Below are 16027 nucleotides of genomic sequence, written 5' to 3'. Positions count from 1 at the left end.
AAAAGGCTAATATACAAATTGACTGAACAGCAGAATAACTGGTTGCTTTGATGCACATTGACCACCAGAGGGCAGACGCTCATTGCAGGAGCTGGCCCCTGGTGGTCAGTGTGCTCCCACAGAGGGAGCACTGCTCAGCCAGAATCCAGGCTCATGGCTGGTGAGTGCAGTGGCAGTGGTGGGACATCCCCCAAGGGCTCCTGGGCAGCCAGAAGACACAGGCTGGGCTGGGGGACACCCATCCCCCACCCCCGAGTGCATGAATTTCATGCACCAGGCCTCTAGTAAATAATAGTTAAATAGTTTAAGACCTACATTTTTAAGACAATGTTACATACATGTTTTCTCATAACTCCTATATCACATTTATCCACATTCACATCCTCCCCTGTATCCACTGGGTCTGTAATTCTGAAGAGGAAATGCACACTTTTTCTCTCCCCTTACTTCCTCTATAGTAGACTAATTGTACTTTCAGTAGTCAGTGCAAATACCCAAGTCTTTCCAAAGAATTATATGTACCGCTGCAATAATGGTGATTCAGGGTGTTTCATGACAATGTGGTGATAAGTTACCTACAACTTTCAATAATTTGCCTGAATAATTCCTACTCCAACCCTATCTTAGAGGTAAAATATGTACTAAAATGAGCTATGTAAATTATGTGAATAAATAAAAATGAAATCAAAAGCATGGAATGTTACTCAACCAATTCCTTAAATACTTCTATACATACAACTCTGGTTAGTGAATGGTCGGAGCATTGCTCTGTCACACTTCAATCGCCAGCGGCCCTTGCATTAAACCATGACAGCCTGGACCTCTTGCTGGGCACATACAGTCAGGCCTGGATCACAGGGTCTGAAAGGTCTCGGAGCTTTACATTCCCTGAACTGTGGCCAAGAAGCCTCCCTCTAACTCTTCCATTACCAACACCCAGACAAATGACAACTACACGAGAGACACTTACATGTCTGATAGAATAAGAAAGGAAAGAAGGGTTAGGGGCAGATAAAAGGAGAGCTATGCTTATTCTTTCTTTAAATAGTCTTCTGAAAAGTGATCTCTGTAAAGATAAAATAACTTGCCCTAGCCAGTTTGGATCAGTAGATAGAGCGTCGGCCTGAGGACTGAAGGGTCCTGGGTTCGATTCCGGTCAAGGGCACATGCCTGGGTTGCAGGCTTGATCCCCAGTGTGGGGCAGGAAGGAGTTGATCAATGATTCTCTCTCATCAGTGATGTTCCTTTTTTTTTTAAGTATATTTTATTGATTTTTTTTTTTTTTTTTTTTTTTTTAGAGAGGAAGGGAGAGGAAGAATTTGAAATATCGATGAGAGAAGCATTAGTCCACAGGCCAACTGATCTATCCACTGAACCAACTGATCTATCCACTGAGCCAAACTGGCCAGGGCATTATTGATGTTTTTATCTCTCCCTCTCCCTCTCCCTTCCTCTTTGAAATACTAAATAAAAATACATTTAAAAAAAAAGATAAAATAACTTGAGAATTTTGTCATTACTAAGATAAAATGAAAAACCATACTTTCCCTTCATAGAAATCTTGGCTCCAGACCCACTTGAAAATTTAAAGTGTCAAAGGTAGCTGCCTATACTATTCTCTACGCACTGGCCTGAGTCCTACCCAGACTACAGGGAGTTACAAAGCTCTGACACCTGGAAAACCTCTTTTCTATTCACATTGTTGTGCTAACATCACCATGAACTTGTTCATCTTTCCCAAATAAAACTCTTCCCATTCACCTCTATCGTTTTTTTTTAGCATCTTTTTTTTTCCTTAGCATAAGCAACCAGCTCTTAACTGTTACATCACTCTGCATGACACAGGAGTATAATACTCAAGTATCAGCAGTGCTTGTGGTAGTGACAGCAGCAGCCAACAATGATAGAGCGCTTACTATGTGCCAGGCCCAGAACTTGGGGCTTTGCGTGCCTTATCTCATTTAATCCTCACAACATTCAGATGAGGTGATCTGATTCCAAAGCGTGGGCCTTAACCATACTGACTCATTGGCTCCTATCATCATGATGAGCTAGGCAGGAGAAGGGATTGCTTCCCTATTTTAGAGAATAGAATATGAGGAAGAAGAGGAAAATATAAAACAGTGGCTTCCACATGATTGCTATCTTTAACTTTTTATAAAAGCAGAGAAACCAAAACTATGCAACAGAATGCAAACATTTTAAGGGTAAAAATAAACAGACGGAAAATGGGATCTAATATGCTAATAATCCCTATATTCAAAAGACTATAGCTATTTGAATCTATATGAATTGGTAAGGTCTTAGATCTCACACTGTGTTACTATGGAAGTCTAATATAAACAGTTTTAGGAGAAGCAAGGATAGACAGAACAAGACTACACAGGCCATGATTAAAAAATAGAAAAGCAACACAGCTTAATGAAAAGAATACCGATTTTGAAGTAGACATGCTGAGTTCAAATTCCAGTTCTGCCACCTACTGACGGCAAAATCATGGGCAAGTTACTTAACCTCTCTTGAGCTTGGCTCCCTTACCTGTGAAATGGGAATAATGATACTAACCTCACGGGTTGTCTTGAGCACAGTGCTGACCTACTGCAGGTGTTCAATAACTAGGAACTACTTCCCTACTCTGTTCCCAAGAACCTGTTCTTCCTCCAGCCTCACTTTCATCAGCCCCAGAGCTTTTCCTCCCATTAAGTCTAGTCTGAGCCTCTCTGCAGTCCCTAGTCACCTAGAGGCTTGTGCCCATCCATCTCTCTTTATTCCTGTTACTATTCTTTGTCTCTAATACTGTGATACACTATCTTTCATGCTTCTACTCCTTCCTCCTTTATATTTTACTCTCTCAGTGCCTAAGAACCATGGTGAAATAAACTTGGAGGAAACGCAATTAGCTCTGATAGTTATAAAGAAGGCTACAAAGTGATAGCAGAGGGAAGGAAAAGACTGAACAACTTAAAAGAATATAGGACCCAGGCTATATTCCTGGCTTTCTTTTCAAGTAAAGACCTACTTGACAAACGCTAGCACTATTCCATTTTCCCTAAAAGACCATTGATTGAGCTACAGCTACCCATAATTTTCACTACCCTCTTTCTATTCTGAATAAATTGTTTTTGTCTTTTGATTACTGGTCTGTACAAAATTATGAAGGATTATCATTAGGTAAAAGTACCACAACTCAATTTTCTGGGAACCCAGGAAGTGGAAAGCAGGCCCCTGAGTACCCGGCAATTCTCTCACCTGGCTATGGAGTGACTCTGTGTCATCCCCAGAAGCACTGGTTGGTTTCTCACCAGTCCCCTTCTCAGTCTGAACTGTGGCATCCTGTTTTCCAGAGTTCTCATCCACTGTACTGGTCCCCTGATCACACACGTTTTTTACAGTCTGGGTTGCTGCTGAAACAGTGTCTGGGATCCTTAGGAAAGGCTCTATGGTCTGAATTCCTATGTTATTTTGGCTGGGCCTTGCAATCAAGGTCTTACTAGGTTTTTCCTGATTGGTATTCCACCCTTCTTTCTGTCCGTCTAGCACATCTATCTCCATCGGTTCCTCTTGCAGACTGGATGGCTCCTTTGTGGCCATCTGCTGGGAGGCAGGAGGCGCAGGGTCTTTGGCAGGGCTACTGGGCTTCATAGTTTGTTGATGCTGCCCAGTCCTTTGGTCACCTTCCAATTCTTCCTTCTCTTCTTCATCTTCAGTGCTTGGAAAATGGAGTAAGTTCCCCCTGAGAATCAACCACATAAAGAAATAATGTCAAGTAAACACACATTTGGCTGTCAGTGACTTATTCATTTCACAGCATTTGATGAATGTCTCCTGCAAACCAGGTAGCATGAAGCTCTAAGGCGTTCAGGCTTTAAATGTCCTTAATAACACGCCAGAATAAAAAGACCCAGATTAACTCCAAGTGAGCAGGTTACACAGAAACTTGACATTCGTGTTTTATTCAAGTTTATACTTTAAACACCCGCCACGTGAGGCTTAATATAAAGTTAAGTATCTAATAAATGTATTTTAAACAAAAGAATTCATGTCCTCTCAACTGGTTAACTGCAAAAAGTTACTCTGATTAAATAAGCTAATTGTATAATTAGCAAATTCATGTAGAAAATGCTCATACCTTAAAAAAAAAAAAAGTCCATAACCTTTATCTTCTTAGTAAGTTACAATTTCAAATGAATAAGTATACTACAAAACTAATGAATCCGTGCATCTAGTATTTTATAATGCATAAACTGAGATACACCCAAAAGACAACATACAGGATGATAAAGGACCTGCAAACTATGTCGTAGGCTGCTGTAAGCGTTTGACCAGAGAAAGGTGGAGAGGTCTCCAACTTGGGAGGAGATTTTACCATAGGGCCTGCTCTGCTCTGAACCTTGAAGGGAAAAGGAGAGGTTTCTGAGGTTTCTATCATGTTTATCAAAACTGGAAGTTAGTCCTAGCTGGTTTGGTTCAGTGGATGAGTGTCGGCCTGCAGACTGGGGCACATACCCGGGTTGCAGGCTCGATCCTCAGTATGGGATGTGCAGGAGGCAGCCGATCAATGATTCTCCCTCATCATTGATATTTCTATCTCCCTCTTCCTCTCCCTTCTACTCTGAAATCAACAAAGATATATTTAAAACACACACACACACACACAAAAAAAAAAACACACCAAAAAACTGGAAGTCAAAGAGGGATTTAGAATAGAGTTCTAACCAAGGGCCTGGAATATATTTGTTATATTTTGTGTTCTGGGTGTCAGAAACCTCAAATGAATGAAATATGTGATTCAATGAAGAGGTAAGAATAAGACCACCAGGAGACAGATTAGTAACATCTATCTCTAATGATGTTTATAAGTGATCTTATTTAAAAATGATTTAGCACAGTACTAGGTACAATACAGATGTTCAAACAATATTAGGTGCAAGAGACAAAGCAATTAAGAATATGTAATTCATCTTCTTTATAAACTGAATACTCATGTTTGAATCTTTAAGATAACTAACATATTAATGGCTAAGCAATAATGAAAGTGAGTCAAAAACTAGATGGGACATTACTGGATTAACCATTTTAAGAATTCAGTTATCACTGTTCCCCAACCATAAACATAAACAAGCCTGCTACACAGTTCACTTCATAAGCTGCTTATTTAGGATAAAACTTCTGAACAGATATTCATTTCTAAAGCAAAGCCCTGTTTTGAGACATTTTATTCTTTTAATATACTTTATTGATTTTTTTTTTTTAACAGAGAGGAATAAAGAGGGATAGAGGGTTAGAAACATTAAGAAGAGAGAAACATCGATCAGCTGCCTCCTGCACACCTCCCTTGATCAGAATCGAATCTGGGACCTTTCAGTCTGCAGGCCGACTCTCTATCCACTGAGCCAAACTAGTTAGGGCAAGACATTTTATTATTAATTAATAAATATTAAGACTGCTTTTTCCCCCTCAAAGAGTTAATCAGAAGAATTCTTTCTTTAAAGACTAAACGTGTCTCATTGCAATATTAGCAATATATAGCAGACTTCTATCAAATATCCAAATTTTGGTATTTATTTAGTATATTTCTCATATTAGCATCAGTCAAATGACATGAGGTTAAAATCATAGTCATTACCCACCCAGGATCATATAATCTTACCTAATAATAGACAAACATGCAAATTGACCATACTTCCACTATGCCCACAGCCAATCAGAGTAAGTATGCAAATTAGAAGGGCAAAAATGGCGGCCACCCAGCTGCTCCAGGCAGAGTGGCCAGGTGGGGCAGGACACCTGCTATGAGAGGGAGGGCAGAGGGCAAAGGGATCTACAGGAGGGGAGTGTGGCATAGAAGACAAGATGGCAAACTCCAGAGTCTGTAGCAAAGACAAAGACGGCAGACTCCAGGTGGAGTCTGCAGCAAAGATGAAGAAGGCAGACTCTGGCCAAAGCAAAGGCCTGGGTCCCAGGTGCCAGAGGAAACCAGGTGCTGGAAGCCAAGAGAAGGAAGGCCTGTTGCATGAATCTCTTCATGCAATGGGCTTCTAGAGTGTGTGTGTGTGTGTGTGTGTGTGTGTGTGTGTGTGTGTGTGTGTATGGTTTTGGTTGGCAAGATTTGCTAATTAAGGCCAACATAGAACAGCAGGTAAAAACCAAAAGTTTAATTACAACACATACTGCAAAAAGTGTTGCCCACTCCTAACAAGTTCAAAATTTCTGTAGACATAAAGCAACTGAGAAATATCTACCATGAATGTATATATTAATGTCCCAAGAAACAAAAAAGAAGAAATCTTTAGCACCAGAACAAAATTTTAGAAGACACGAGAAATCCAATATACTGTAAGAAGGACCACACCTCTCTCTCTTCATTATTTCCAGCTACACAATTCTATTCTGGTCACCATATGCCAGATTTAGAAACTGATGCTAAGAAATTCTAGCAGAAAAAGCCTGGACAGAATTAATCCTAAGTGAAACAGAGAAGAATACATCTTCATATTTAACAAACTTCTAATCATTCTGTTCTCGGTGTAGATCTGTTTGTAGAGCAACTGAAGCCAAATCCAGCTGGATTTGCAGGCCCTGTTCTACCAAGGTTACACACAAGCACCGGCACTGGGCCTATTGTAAGACAGTCTAATAGACAGACAGGCAATGCAATGCCATTGATAAATTTAGTAACTGCTGGCCATTACCACACTGATTTTGGAACCAACACAAAGTGACATTTCACCCAACAAGCTTCTTGATATAATAGAGGATATAATCTGGGCTAGCTGATTCCCAACAATACCAACAAGTTCACATTTAATCATCAGAATGAAAAGCACTGACATGTTCCTTCTAAATATTTCTATCAATAAATACAGAAATTATGCTGCAAATAACACTATAAGATACCTAGTGACAAACATTATTATATTCTCTAATTATAAAATCACTAAATTCCAGAAATGACAGATATCATATATCATAATGAAAATAAAAACTTATTTTCATTGTCATTACTGCTTTCCCTATACTAAATGTAGGACTCATATATTCTAAATAAATACTCTACAATTATATCAATAGCAAAGAAATATTTTATAAATGAAAAAAATTTTTTCTGCTTCAAATCTGTTCTAAGAAATTATGGAGTAAAGAAATTATGGAAAAATCTTAATTTCATCAGTCCAACAAACTAAATCTGAGGTGTTAAGCCTTATGAACCAGGTCATAGTTCAATCCCAGGTCAAGGCACATGGCCAGGGTTTTGGGCTTAATCCCCAGTAAGGGGCATGCAGGAGGCACCCAATCAATGATTCACTCTCAATATTGATGTTTCTGTCTCTCCCTCTCCCTTCCTCTTTAAAATCAATAAAAAATATATTTTTTATTCTGGGATGTTAAGCATTATCTCAGTTTTGCTATGGGAAACTAAACAGAAATTAAAAATCTGTTAGAAATAAACATTTCCAAACCTAAGAAAAAGAGAATCTTGAAAATATAAAATAATAGTTTCATAAATATATGAAGACTTAATCACTTTAAGTTGTTAGAACTGGCAGATAAAGACAAAAATCTGTATCTATAAATTACTTAATAAAACTTCTCATGACTATAGCCCGGCCAGCATGGCTTAGTGGTTGAGTATCAACCTATGAACCAGGAGGTCACAGTTCAATTCCCAGTCAGGGCACATGCCTGGGTTGCATGCTCAGTCCCCGGTGGGAGGCATGCAAGAGGCAGCTGATCAATGATTCTCTCTCATCATTGATGTTTCTATCTCTCACTCCCTCTTCCTTCCTCTCTGAAATCAATTAAAAATATATATTTTTTAAAACAAAAACTTCTCATGACTATAAATCTTTATAAATCCATCTAGAATATGCTATAGTCCCTCAGATAAAAGAGTAAACTCAAGTTCCAAAACAGTAGCACTATATTCTAAATTTTGGTACCACCATTTTATGAATCAATATAAATACAGTCCAGAAGATGTAGTGAAAATAATGCTCACCTGGTGGGTGTGGAGCAGGGATCCTGACTTTGAGCCTCATCCTCTTGCTGGGTCTCACAGACACAGCTAAGCAAAGACGTGGTCTTCTGGGGACTAAGATAATAAATTAAAGCAATATATTGTGTTAGTTTTGAAAGGAGATGTACTTCTGAAGATTATCCTTTAGGTACAGAGGAAATAAAATCTTTTTTCTGCATCTAAAACTCCAAACTGCCTTACATCAAAATTCAGATTATCATAGAATATTTGAATATTAGCATAATTTAAAACTCTCTAGGAAGATTTATAGGAAATAAGGTGGACAGAGGATTATATTAAATACCATAAAGACACCATCAGAAGAGGGTAAAGGGGGGATATCTGTAATACTTTCAACAATACACAATCAGAATGTAAAAAAAAAAACCTCTATAAGACATAAAACTCTGTTTCTTCAACAAATAATTGCTAGCCAGCCAGTGCTGAGTTGGCAATTTTTTATACTGGGTGACGAATATACAGTGTTTATTATACTGTTTCTCTACTTTGTATATGTTTGAAACCTTCAACAGTGGAATATCTGAGAAAGAAGATGATACAAGTTATCTGAACAGAGGCCAGTTACAGATGACACTCTGTTTAAAAAACAGAATGGTACTGCCCGGCAGGTGTGACTCAGTGGTTGAGTGTCAACCTATGAACCAGGAGGTAACGGGTTTGACTTCTGTTAGGGCACATGTCCAAGGCTTCGGGCTTAATCCTCACTGTGGGGCCATGCAGGAGGCAGCCAATCAATGATTCTATCATCATTTATGTTTCTATCGCTCTCCCTCTCCCTCTCTGAAATCAATAAAAATATATTAAAAAGAGAATGGTACTGCTTTACCCAAATACAGAGGAAGCAATGAGCATTTAAAATATTCTAACTGAGCTTACCATTTTTTTATTATTGAATTTATTGAAATGACATTGGTTCACAATATCATACAGGTTTCAAGTGTACAATTCAATAAAACATTATCTGCGTGCCGTGATGTGCACCCCTCATCCGAAGTAAAGCCTCTTCCCGTCCCCATCCCCCCTTTGCCAGCCTCCACCTAGCCCCGACCCCCTCTCCCTCAGGCTATCACTGCACTGTTGTCTCTGTGTGTGTGTGTGTCTCTGTGTGTGTGTGTGTGTGTGTGTGTGTGTTTTGGCTAATCCCTTCACCTTCTTTCATCTAATCCCCCCAACTTCCTCCCCTCTGACAGCTGTCAGTTGGTTCCAGGTATCCCTGTCTCTGTTTCTATTTTGTTTGTCAATTTATTTTCTTCATTAGACTACTCATATGAGATCATATAGTTTTTGTCTTTCTCTGACTGGTTTATTTCACTTAGCATAATAATCTCCAGATCCATCCATTCTGTCACAAACGGTAAGATTTCCGGCAGCTCAGGTGGTTACAGCAGTGGTCACCAACCTTTTAGACCTCAAGGACCACCAGTAGTTTACAGGCCAACGGTTGGTTAACGCTGGGTTAGAGCATTATCCTGCTACACCATGGTTGCAGGTTCAATCCCAGGTTGATTCTTGTATAAGAATCTTGTATAAGATTCTTGTATAAGAATCAACCAGTGAATGCAAAAGTAAATGGATCAACAAATCAATGTTTTTCTCTCTCAAAAATTAATAAATACATTTTTTCAAAACTTTTCCAGAGCTTACTTTAAATGATTTATTATATACTTAATGGTAAAGTGAAGAATCAAATACTTTTAAAATTTGGATTCTCGCCCTAACCGGTTTGGCTCAGTGGATAAAGCGTTGGTCTGCAGACTGAAAGATCCCAGGTTTCATTCTGGTCAAGGGCATGTATCTTGGTTGTGGGCACATCCCCAGAAGGAGGTGTGCAGAAGGCAGCTGATGGATGTTTCTTTCTCATCAATGTTTCTAACTATCTCTTTCACTCTCCCTTCCTCTCTGTAAAGAAATCAATAAAATATATATTTTTTTAAATTTAGATTCTCATATACAAAACTTGCTTAACAATACCAATGGATTTCACCTCATTCTATGACCCACCAATCCAATCATGTGCCTCAAGTATTTTCCCAATCCTACATTCCTCCTAGGGGTTTGGGAAGCTTTAGCAGAATATTCTGTTCCCTTTCAAAGGGCACATATATAGATTAATAAGTTATATGTAGTATGCAATTCTGTTAAAACCAGAGATCAAGTAAAAACTTTTTTTTTTCAACTTGTAAGACTACCGTATTTTCCGGCGTATAAGACGACTGGGTGTATAAGATGACCCCTAATTTTACAGTTAAAACATAGGTTTAGGCCTATATTCGCTGTATAAGACTACCCTGCACTTCCGAGGCAACACCAGTTCTTTTTTTTAATAGACCGCCTCTCTGACTCTGGCCAATCTGAGCAGGCTTTTTACTAGAACCCAGTGTCGTCTTATATGCCGGAAAATACGGTACATATCATTAGTCTTCAACCTTATGTAAGAGCCCTGAGTACAACTAATCTAACATATAGCTAAATACAGATCAAAGGATTTAGACAGGGGTCAAAAACTTTAATCTGAGGTCAAATTTAGTCCATAGATAGGCCTTATTTGACCCACCAAACATGAAATTTTATTTTAAAAATCCTGATCTCTCTTTAAAAATTAGAGGTGTGTTGCCGAAACTGGTTTGGCTCAGTGGATGGAGCGTCGGCCTGCGGACTGAAAGGTCCCAGGTTCGATTCCGGTCAAGGGCATGTGCATTGGTTATGGGCACATCCCCAGTAAGGGGTGTGCAAGAGGCAGCTGGTCGATGTTTCTCTCTCATCGACATTTCTAACTCTCTATCTCTCTCCCTTTCTCTCTGTAAAAAAATCAATAAAATATATATATATTTTTAAAAAATTAGAGGTGTGGCAACAAGTTTGCCTTCTTGCATGGTAACGATAAGCTGAAGTTGAACCCGGCCTATCCTCCCCAGCTTTTTAAATAGAGCTGATGTTCAGGTGGCCATCAGCCTCAGCACTTCAAGGTCTTGCCCTTAGCCTGCTTAACTTATCTATAGTACCTGCTTAGCCTGATTTAAAAATCTTCACCTATATTTCACAAACTGCTGCTACTATTTTCATGCCAGAAACCAATAAAACAATTTTCCTCTCACAGCCACCAGATGGCAAAGCTTACCACCAGAGCCTCCGGATGGAGTCATACTCATGCTCAAAGCATTACAGCATTCATGACAAAGCAAAAATAACAGTTCAACACAGCAAATCTAGCAAACAGAAGAGAAAACGGCCTGAGGCTGTGGCTGAGTAGAGGATCTCAGAGGAACAAGGTCTAAGGTTTATCTTTTGTTAAACCCTCCATTTCCTCACAAAACAACAACAATCTTGGTCACAATAACATAAAAAGGTTAAAAAATAATAATAAAATTAAATTAAAATTTAAAAAAAAGGACACTGTCCCACATGAACAAAAGGTAGAAAGGAAAACACCTTCAAATATCTTAGTTCTAAGTATAGCAAAAGCTTTATTAGACTTTAGAAAGCCTATATTAGATTCAACACATTGTTAAATCTTTATGCTGGAGTTATATTTTAAGTTCTATTCCTCTCTTGATAAATCATCTTCCCTGCAGTACAATGGCTTTGTATATTGAATTCCTCTAAATAGCAACCAGCTCTAGTTACCTGGCAACAGCCTCAGCAGCAACAGTAGATCCATTTTTTCTTTCACCAATTGCGGGCTCTTAATAAAAACAAGCAAGGAAAGAAAAGAGAGAGAATTCAGTTAATATCACACATAAAAAACCTGTTCTACTAGTATGTATTTGCAACAAATAACAAAAAGAAATGGGTAAGAATAATAAGGAAACATAAAAAGACTTATAATTTAATTAGAGGTCCAGTGCACGAAATTTGTGCACAGGTATGGTCCCTCGGCCTGATCTGCAATCAAGGTCATCTTTACTAACTGCCGCAGCCGCCATCCACCCCCAGTTCCCTGTTCGCCATCTGGTGATTGGTGCCTAATGGCCGGGGACGGGGACACACACACACACACACACACACACACACACACACACACGACAGGGAACCAGAGATTGGCCATTCCACCTGCTCACCAGCCCCGCCCCCATCAACCGGAGGCCTGGGTCTGGCACCACCCACATTCCCTGGTTCCCTGCCATCCACCCCTGGGTCCCCATTCGCCATCAGGCAATTAGAGCTGCCAGCCAGGGGGAAAGGTGTGCCTCATAGTGACTGGTCCCACAGTCATTCTGCCTTTAGGGTCAATTTGCATATTACTCTTTGATTATATAGGATAGTACAAGTTTCACTTCTATCAATCAATTTTTTTCAAACTTCCTACAGATGACTTATCAGTTTGTTCAGGAATAGAATGAAGCAGTAACATTTAAAAATGAATCTCAACTATCTTGTCTCATATAAGAATTTTTTAAATATTTACTTAAAAATCAAATTAAAAAATTATAAAAATTAAAAATCAAATAAATTTAAAATAAACAAGGAAAGTTTAATAAGATGAATTATGTAGGAAAATGTCTTCAGATGCAAATTTTAAATAGCGTGCAGTTTTATGAGAACCCACACATAGAAGGTACTCAAGTTCTTCCTAAAGATCTTTGAAGACAGATAATTATGTTAAATTATTGAAAAGCCACATTTTCTTTTTTCTTTTCTTTTTTTAAATCTACATTTTTCAAAAAAGATTGGTTCAGTTGGTTGAAACATCATCCCATGCACAAAAGGGTTGTGGTTCAATCCCAGTCAGGATACATGCCTGGATTGCAGTTCAATCCCCTATTGGGGCTCCTGTAGGAGGCAGCCGGTCAATATTTCTCTCTTAAACAGATATTTATCTTTCTCTCAATCCCTTCCTCACTCTTAAAAAAAAAAAAAAAAAAAAAAAAAAAAATCAATGAGGAAATATATCCCCGGGTGAGGATTTAAAAAAGAAAAAAAGAAAAGAAAAAAAAAATCAAGGATGATACTGAAAAGAATCCCATATTTAAAAAGTAATGTCACTAACATCAAGGAATTAAAATGTATTCATTGACAATTTATTCCAGCCTCAGAAAAAAATAACAAAATATTTTTAAACATTTCTACAATTTCATGACCCAACATAATCTAAATAGTCCATCAAGGAAGCAGCTGAAATTTAGTGGCTGAAGCTCTAGCTCTGAAACAGAAATCTGGCTCAGGCTCCAGCTCCTGCACTCAGTAGTACAACCTGGGAGTAAACTCCTTCATCTTCTAGTCCGTTTTCTCTTCTCTGAGAGAAAACAGGACCCGCCTCACACGAGGTTGTGAGGATGAGATGAGTAAAGTTTTGATGCCTGATCCTGTGCTCCTATTATCTGAAAAGTAATAATACAGTCATTCTTAACATTTAGCTTCATTTAAATTCTTTCCATCTGTAATCTCAAATCTAAAGATTCAAGGCTACCACATACTCTCTTAATAAGCTCTACTTGACTTCAGAAAAGATGATAAGGATAGAAACATGTAATACTTTAATTTCTACTGAGGTTCTACGATTCAAATCAGTAAGCACTGAGAAGCAGAATAGCCCTGTAATTTGAAACTGGACTTCTGGATCTTGGAATAGTTTGAATTAAGATACTACATTAAATAGTTGTATGACTCTAAGAAAGGTGCTCAACCGGCCCGTGCCTGTTTCCCCAACTGTAAAATGTGGATAATAATAGGATTTTCAAAAACACACACAACTTTACAAGTTTGTCAGGAGATTTAGTGAGGTGTGCATATAAAATGCCTGGCATATAGTAAGAACTGAAATTAGGTAAAATTTCTTTTCTTTATTCTCAAAGAATGAAAAATCCCTATTATTCAAGTTTAATCACACTATTAGTGGTCTTTTTTTAAAATTATTTTTCAGAGAAGAAGGAAGAGGAAGAGAGACAGAACATCAATGATGACAGAGAACCATCGATCATCCCCACTGGGGACCGAGCCCACAACCCGGGTATGTGCCTCAACCAGAACCAAACCAAGACTCCCTGGCTCATAGGTCAATGCTCAACCACTGAGCCACACCAGCCTGGCTATTAGTGGTCTTTGAAAGCTTTCCCTCTCAACTCCCTCAGGGACCTGGTTCATCAACTGTTTCCCCTATTCCCTCACTTTTAATCCATCTCTCTTTTGGAGATTTCTATTCAGTCTATATGCCTGATTAGACTGTCTAGAAATGAAAAATCTCCTTTAATCCTGCATTTCCCTCTAACTTGCCATATTTAACAAAAACTTCTCAAAAGAAGAATGCCTCTTCTCCCCAACATGCCTCAATTACCTTCAGTATAGCTCTCATCCAAACCACTATACTGAAATAGTTCTTGCAAGAGTCACCAAATGGACCCTAATTGCCAAACGCAATGTACCTTTTCAGAAATACCTTACTACACCTCACTTCTGCATCTGACATTGTTTTCTTCTTGTAACTTTCCTCCCCATAGCCATCCATGGCTTTATATTCTCCTCGCCATCTTCTCTGAAAGTTCCTTTACAATCACTTTTTAAAAATATATATTTTATTGATTTTTTTACAGAGAGGAAGAGAGATAGAGTTAGAAACATCGATGAGAGGGGAACATCGACCAGCTGCCTCCTGCACCCCTCACTGGGGATGTGCCTGCAACCAAGGTACATGCCCTTGACTGGAATCGAACCCGGGACCTTTCAGTCCGCAGGCCGACGCTCTATCCACTGAGCCAAACTGGTTTCGGCTACAATCACCTTTAAGACTTTTTCCTTTTTAACTCCATTAAACTGCATTTACAAACTACTTAGTAAAAAAAAAAAAAATTATAACCTTGGAGTCAGATATGATCCAAACTCCAGCTCTACTTCTTACCAGTTACTATGACCATAGATATATAACTTAAAATCTCAGTCTGTTTTCTCATCAATTAAATGGAAATAAGGATATTTAGTATGGAGTGCTATCATGAAAACTAAACACAGATGTAGAATCAATTGGTATTATTTCCTCCCCTTACTTCTATATTCAAGTGGTCCAAGTTGTTCCTATTCTACTAACTACCTCTCAAATTCATCCCTCATCTCCATCACCACTATTAATTACCCCAATTCCTCATAAAAGACTTGCCAGGCAGAAAAAAAAGGAAATGGGCAAGGCAAGGAATGATACACAGAAGCACAAGTTTTTTTTTGTTTTTTGGTTTTGTTTTGTTTTTTAAATATATATATATTTTTTATTGATTTTGTACAGAGAGGAAGGGAGAGAGATAGAGAGCTAGAAACATCGATGAGAGAGAGTCATCAATCAGGTGCCTCTTGCACACGCCCTACCGGGGATATGCCCGCAACCAAGGTACATGCCCTTGATCGGAATCGAACCCGGGACCTCTCAGTCCCCAAGCCGACACTCTATCCATTGAGCCAAACTGGTTTTGGCAGAAGCACAAGTTTTGAAACACTCAGCTGATCTATTTATTTATTCACTTTATCTATCTATCTATCTATCTATCTATCTATCTTCACCCAAGGATATGTTTATTGATTTTAGAAAGAGAGAAAGGAGAAAAGGGAGAGGGAGAGGGAGAGAACCATTGATGTGAGAGAGAAACATGGACTGGTTGCCTCCCACATGTACCCAACCAGAGTTTCAACTCACAATCTAGGTATGTGCTAACAGGGAATTGAACCTGCAACCTTTTGATGTATGGACAACACTCCAAGCAACTGAGTCACCTGGCCAATGTTCAACTGATCCTTTTTAAAAAGCAAATTCAGTCTTATTACTTCCTTGCCTAAAATTTTTCAGGTTCTCATCATGATATAAAAGACCTTTCAGAATCTGGTCTCTACTTTATAGCCACTCCTTTGTACCTTCTCTGGATTTTAGCCACACCAAATAACTTGCAATTAATGTGGGAAATAGTCAACATAAACCTACAATGTGAATCCATAATCTCAAATTTTCTACCATTTTCTGAACTGTTTCTGAATATGGAAACCAATTATTTAATATCAACACAGGTTTAATGC

At 38.6% G+C, this 16027-nt stretch overlaps 1 protein-coding gene across 7 annotated transcripts in view; it reads right to left on the bottom strand.

Moving 5' to 3' along the window:
- Nucleotides 1-16027, bottom strand: part of TP53BP1 (tumor protein p53 binding protein 1) — a 97994-nt gene that overhangs the window by 20529 nt on the left and 61438 nt on the right. For all 7 annotated transcript variants that reach the window (XM_045583255.1, XM_045583253.1, XM_045583239.1 and 4 more), the window contains 3 exons: nucleotides 11663-11720; nucleotides 8000-8092; nucleotides 3250-3733 (listed from right to left, as the gene is read on the bottom strand). In XM_045583255.1, coding sequence (XP_045439211.1) covers nucleotides 3250-3733; nucleotides 8000-8092; nucleotides 11663-11720 — 635 coding nt within the window. The remainder of the gene's footprint in view (nucleotides 1-3249; nucleotides 3734-7999; nucleotides 8093-11662; nucleotides 11721-16027) is intronic.

The sequence above is a fragment of the Pipistrellus kuhlii genome, unplaced genomic scaffold (assembly GCF_014108245.1).
Source record: "Pipistrellus kuhlii isolate mPipKuh1 unplaced genomic scaffold, mPipKuh1.p scaffold_m20_p_1, whole genome shotgun sequence".
NCBI classification, from domain to species: Eukaryota; Metazoa; Chordata; class Mammalia; order Chiroptera; family Vespertilionidae; genus Pipistrellus; species Pipistrellus kuhlii.
This window is presented reverse-complemented; position numbering and strand designations above follow the sequence as displayed.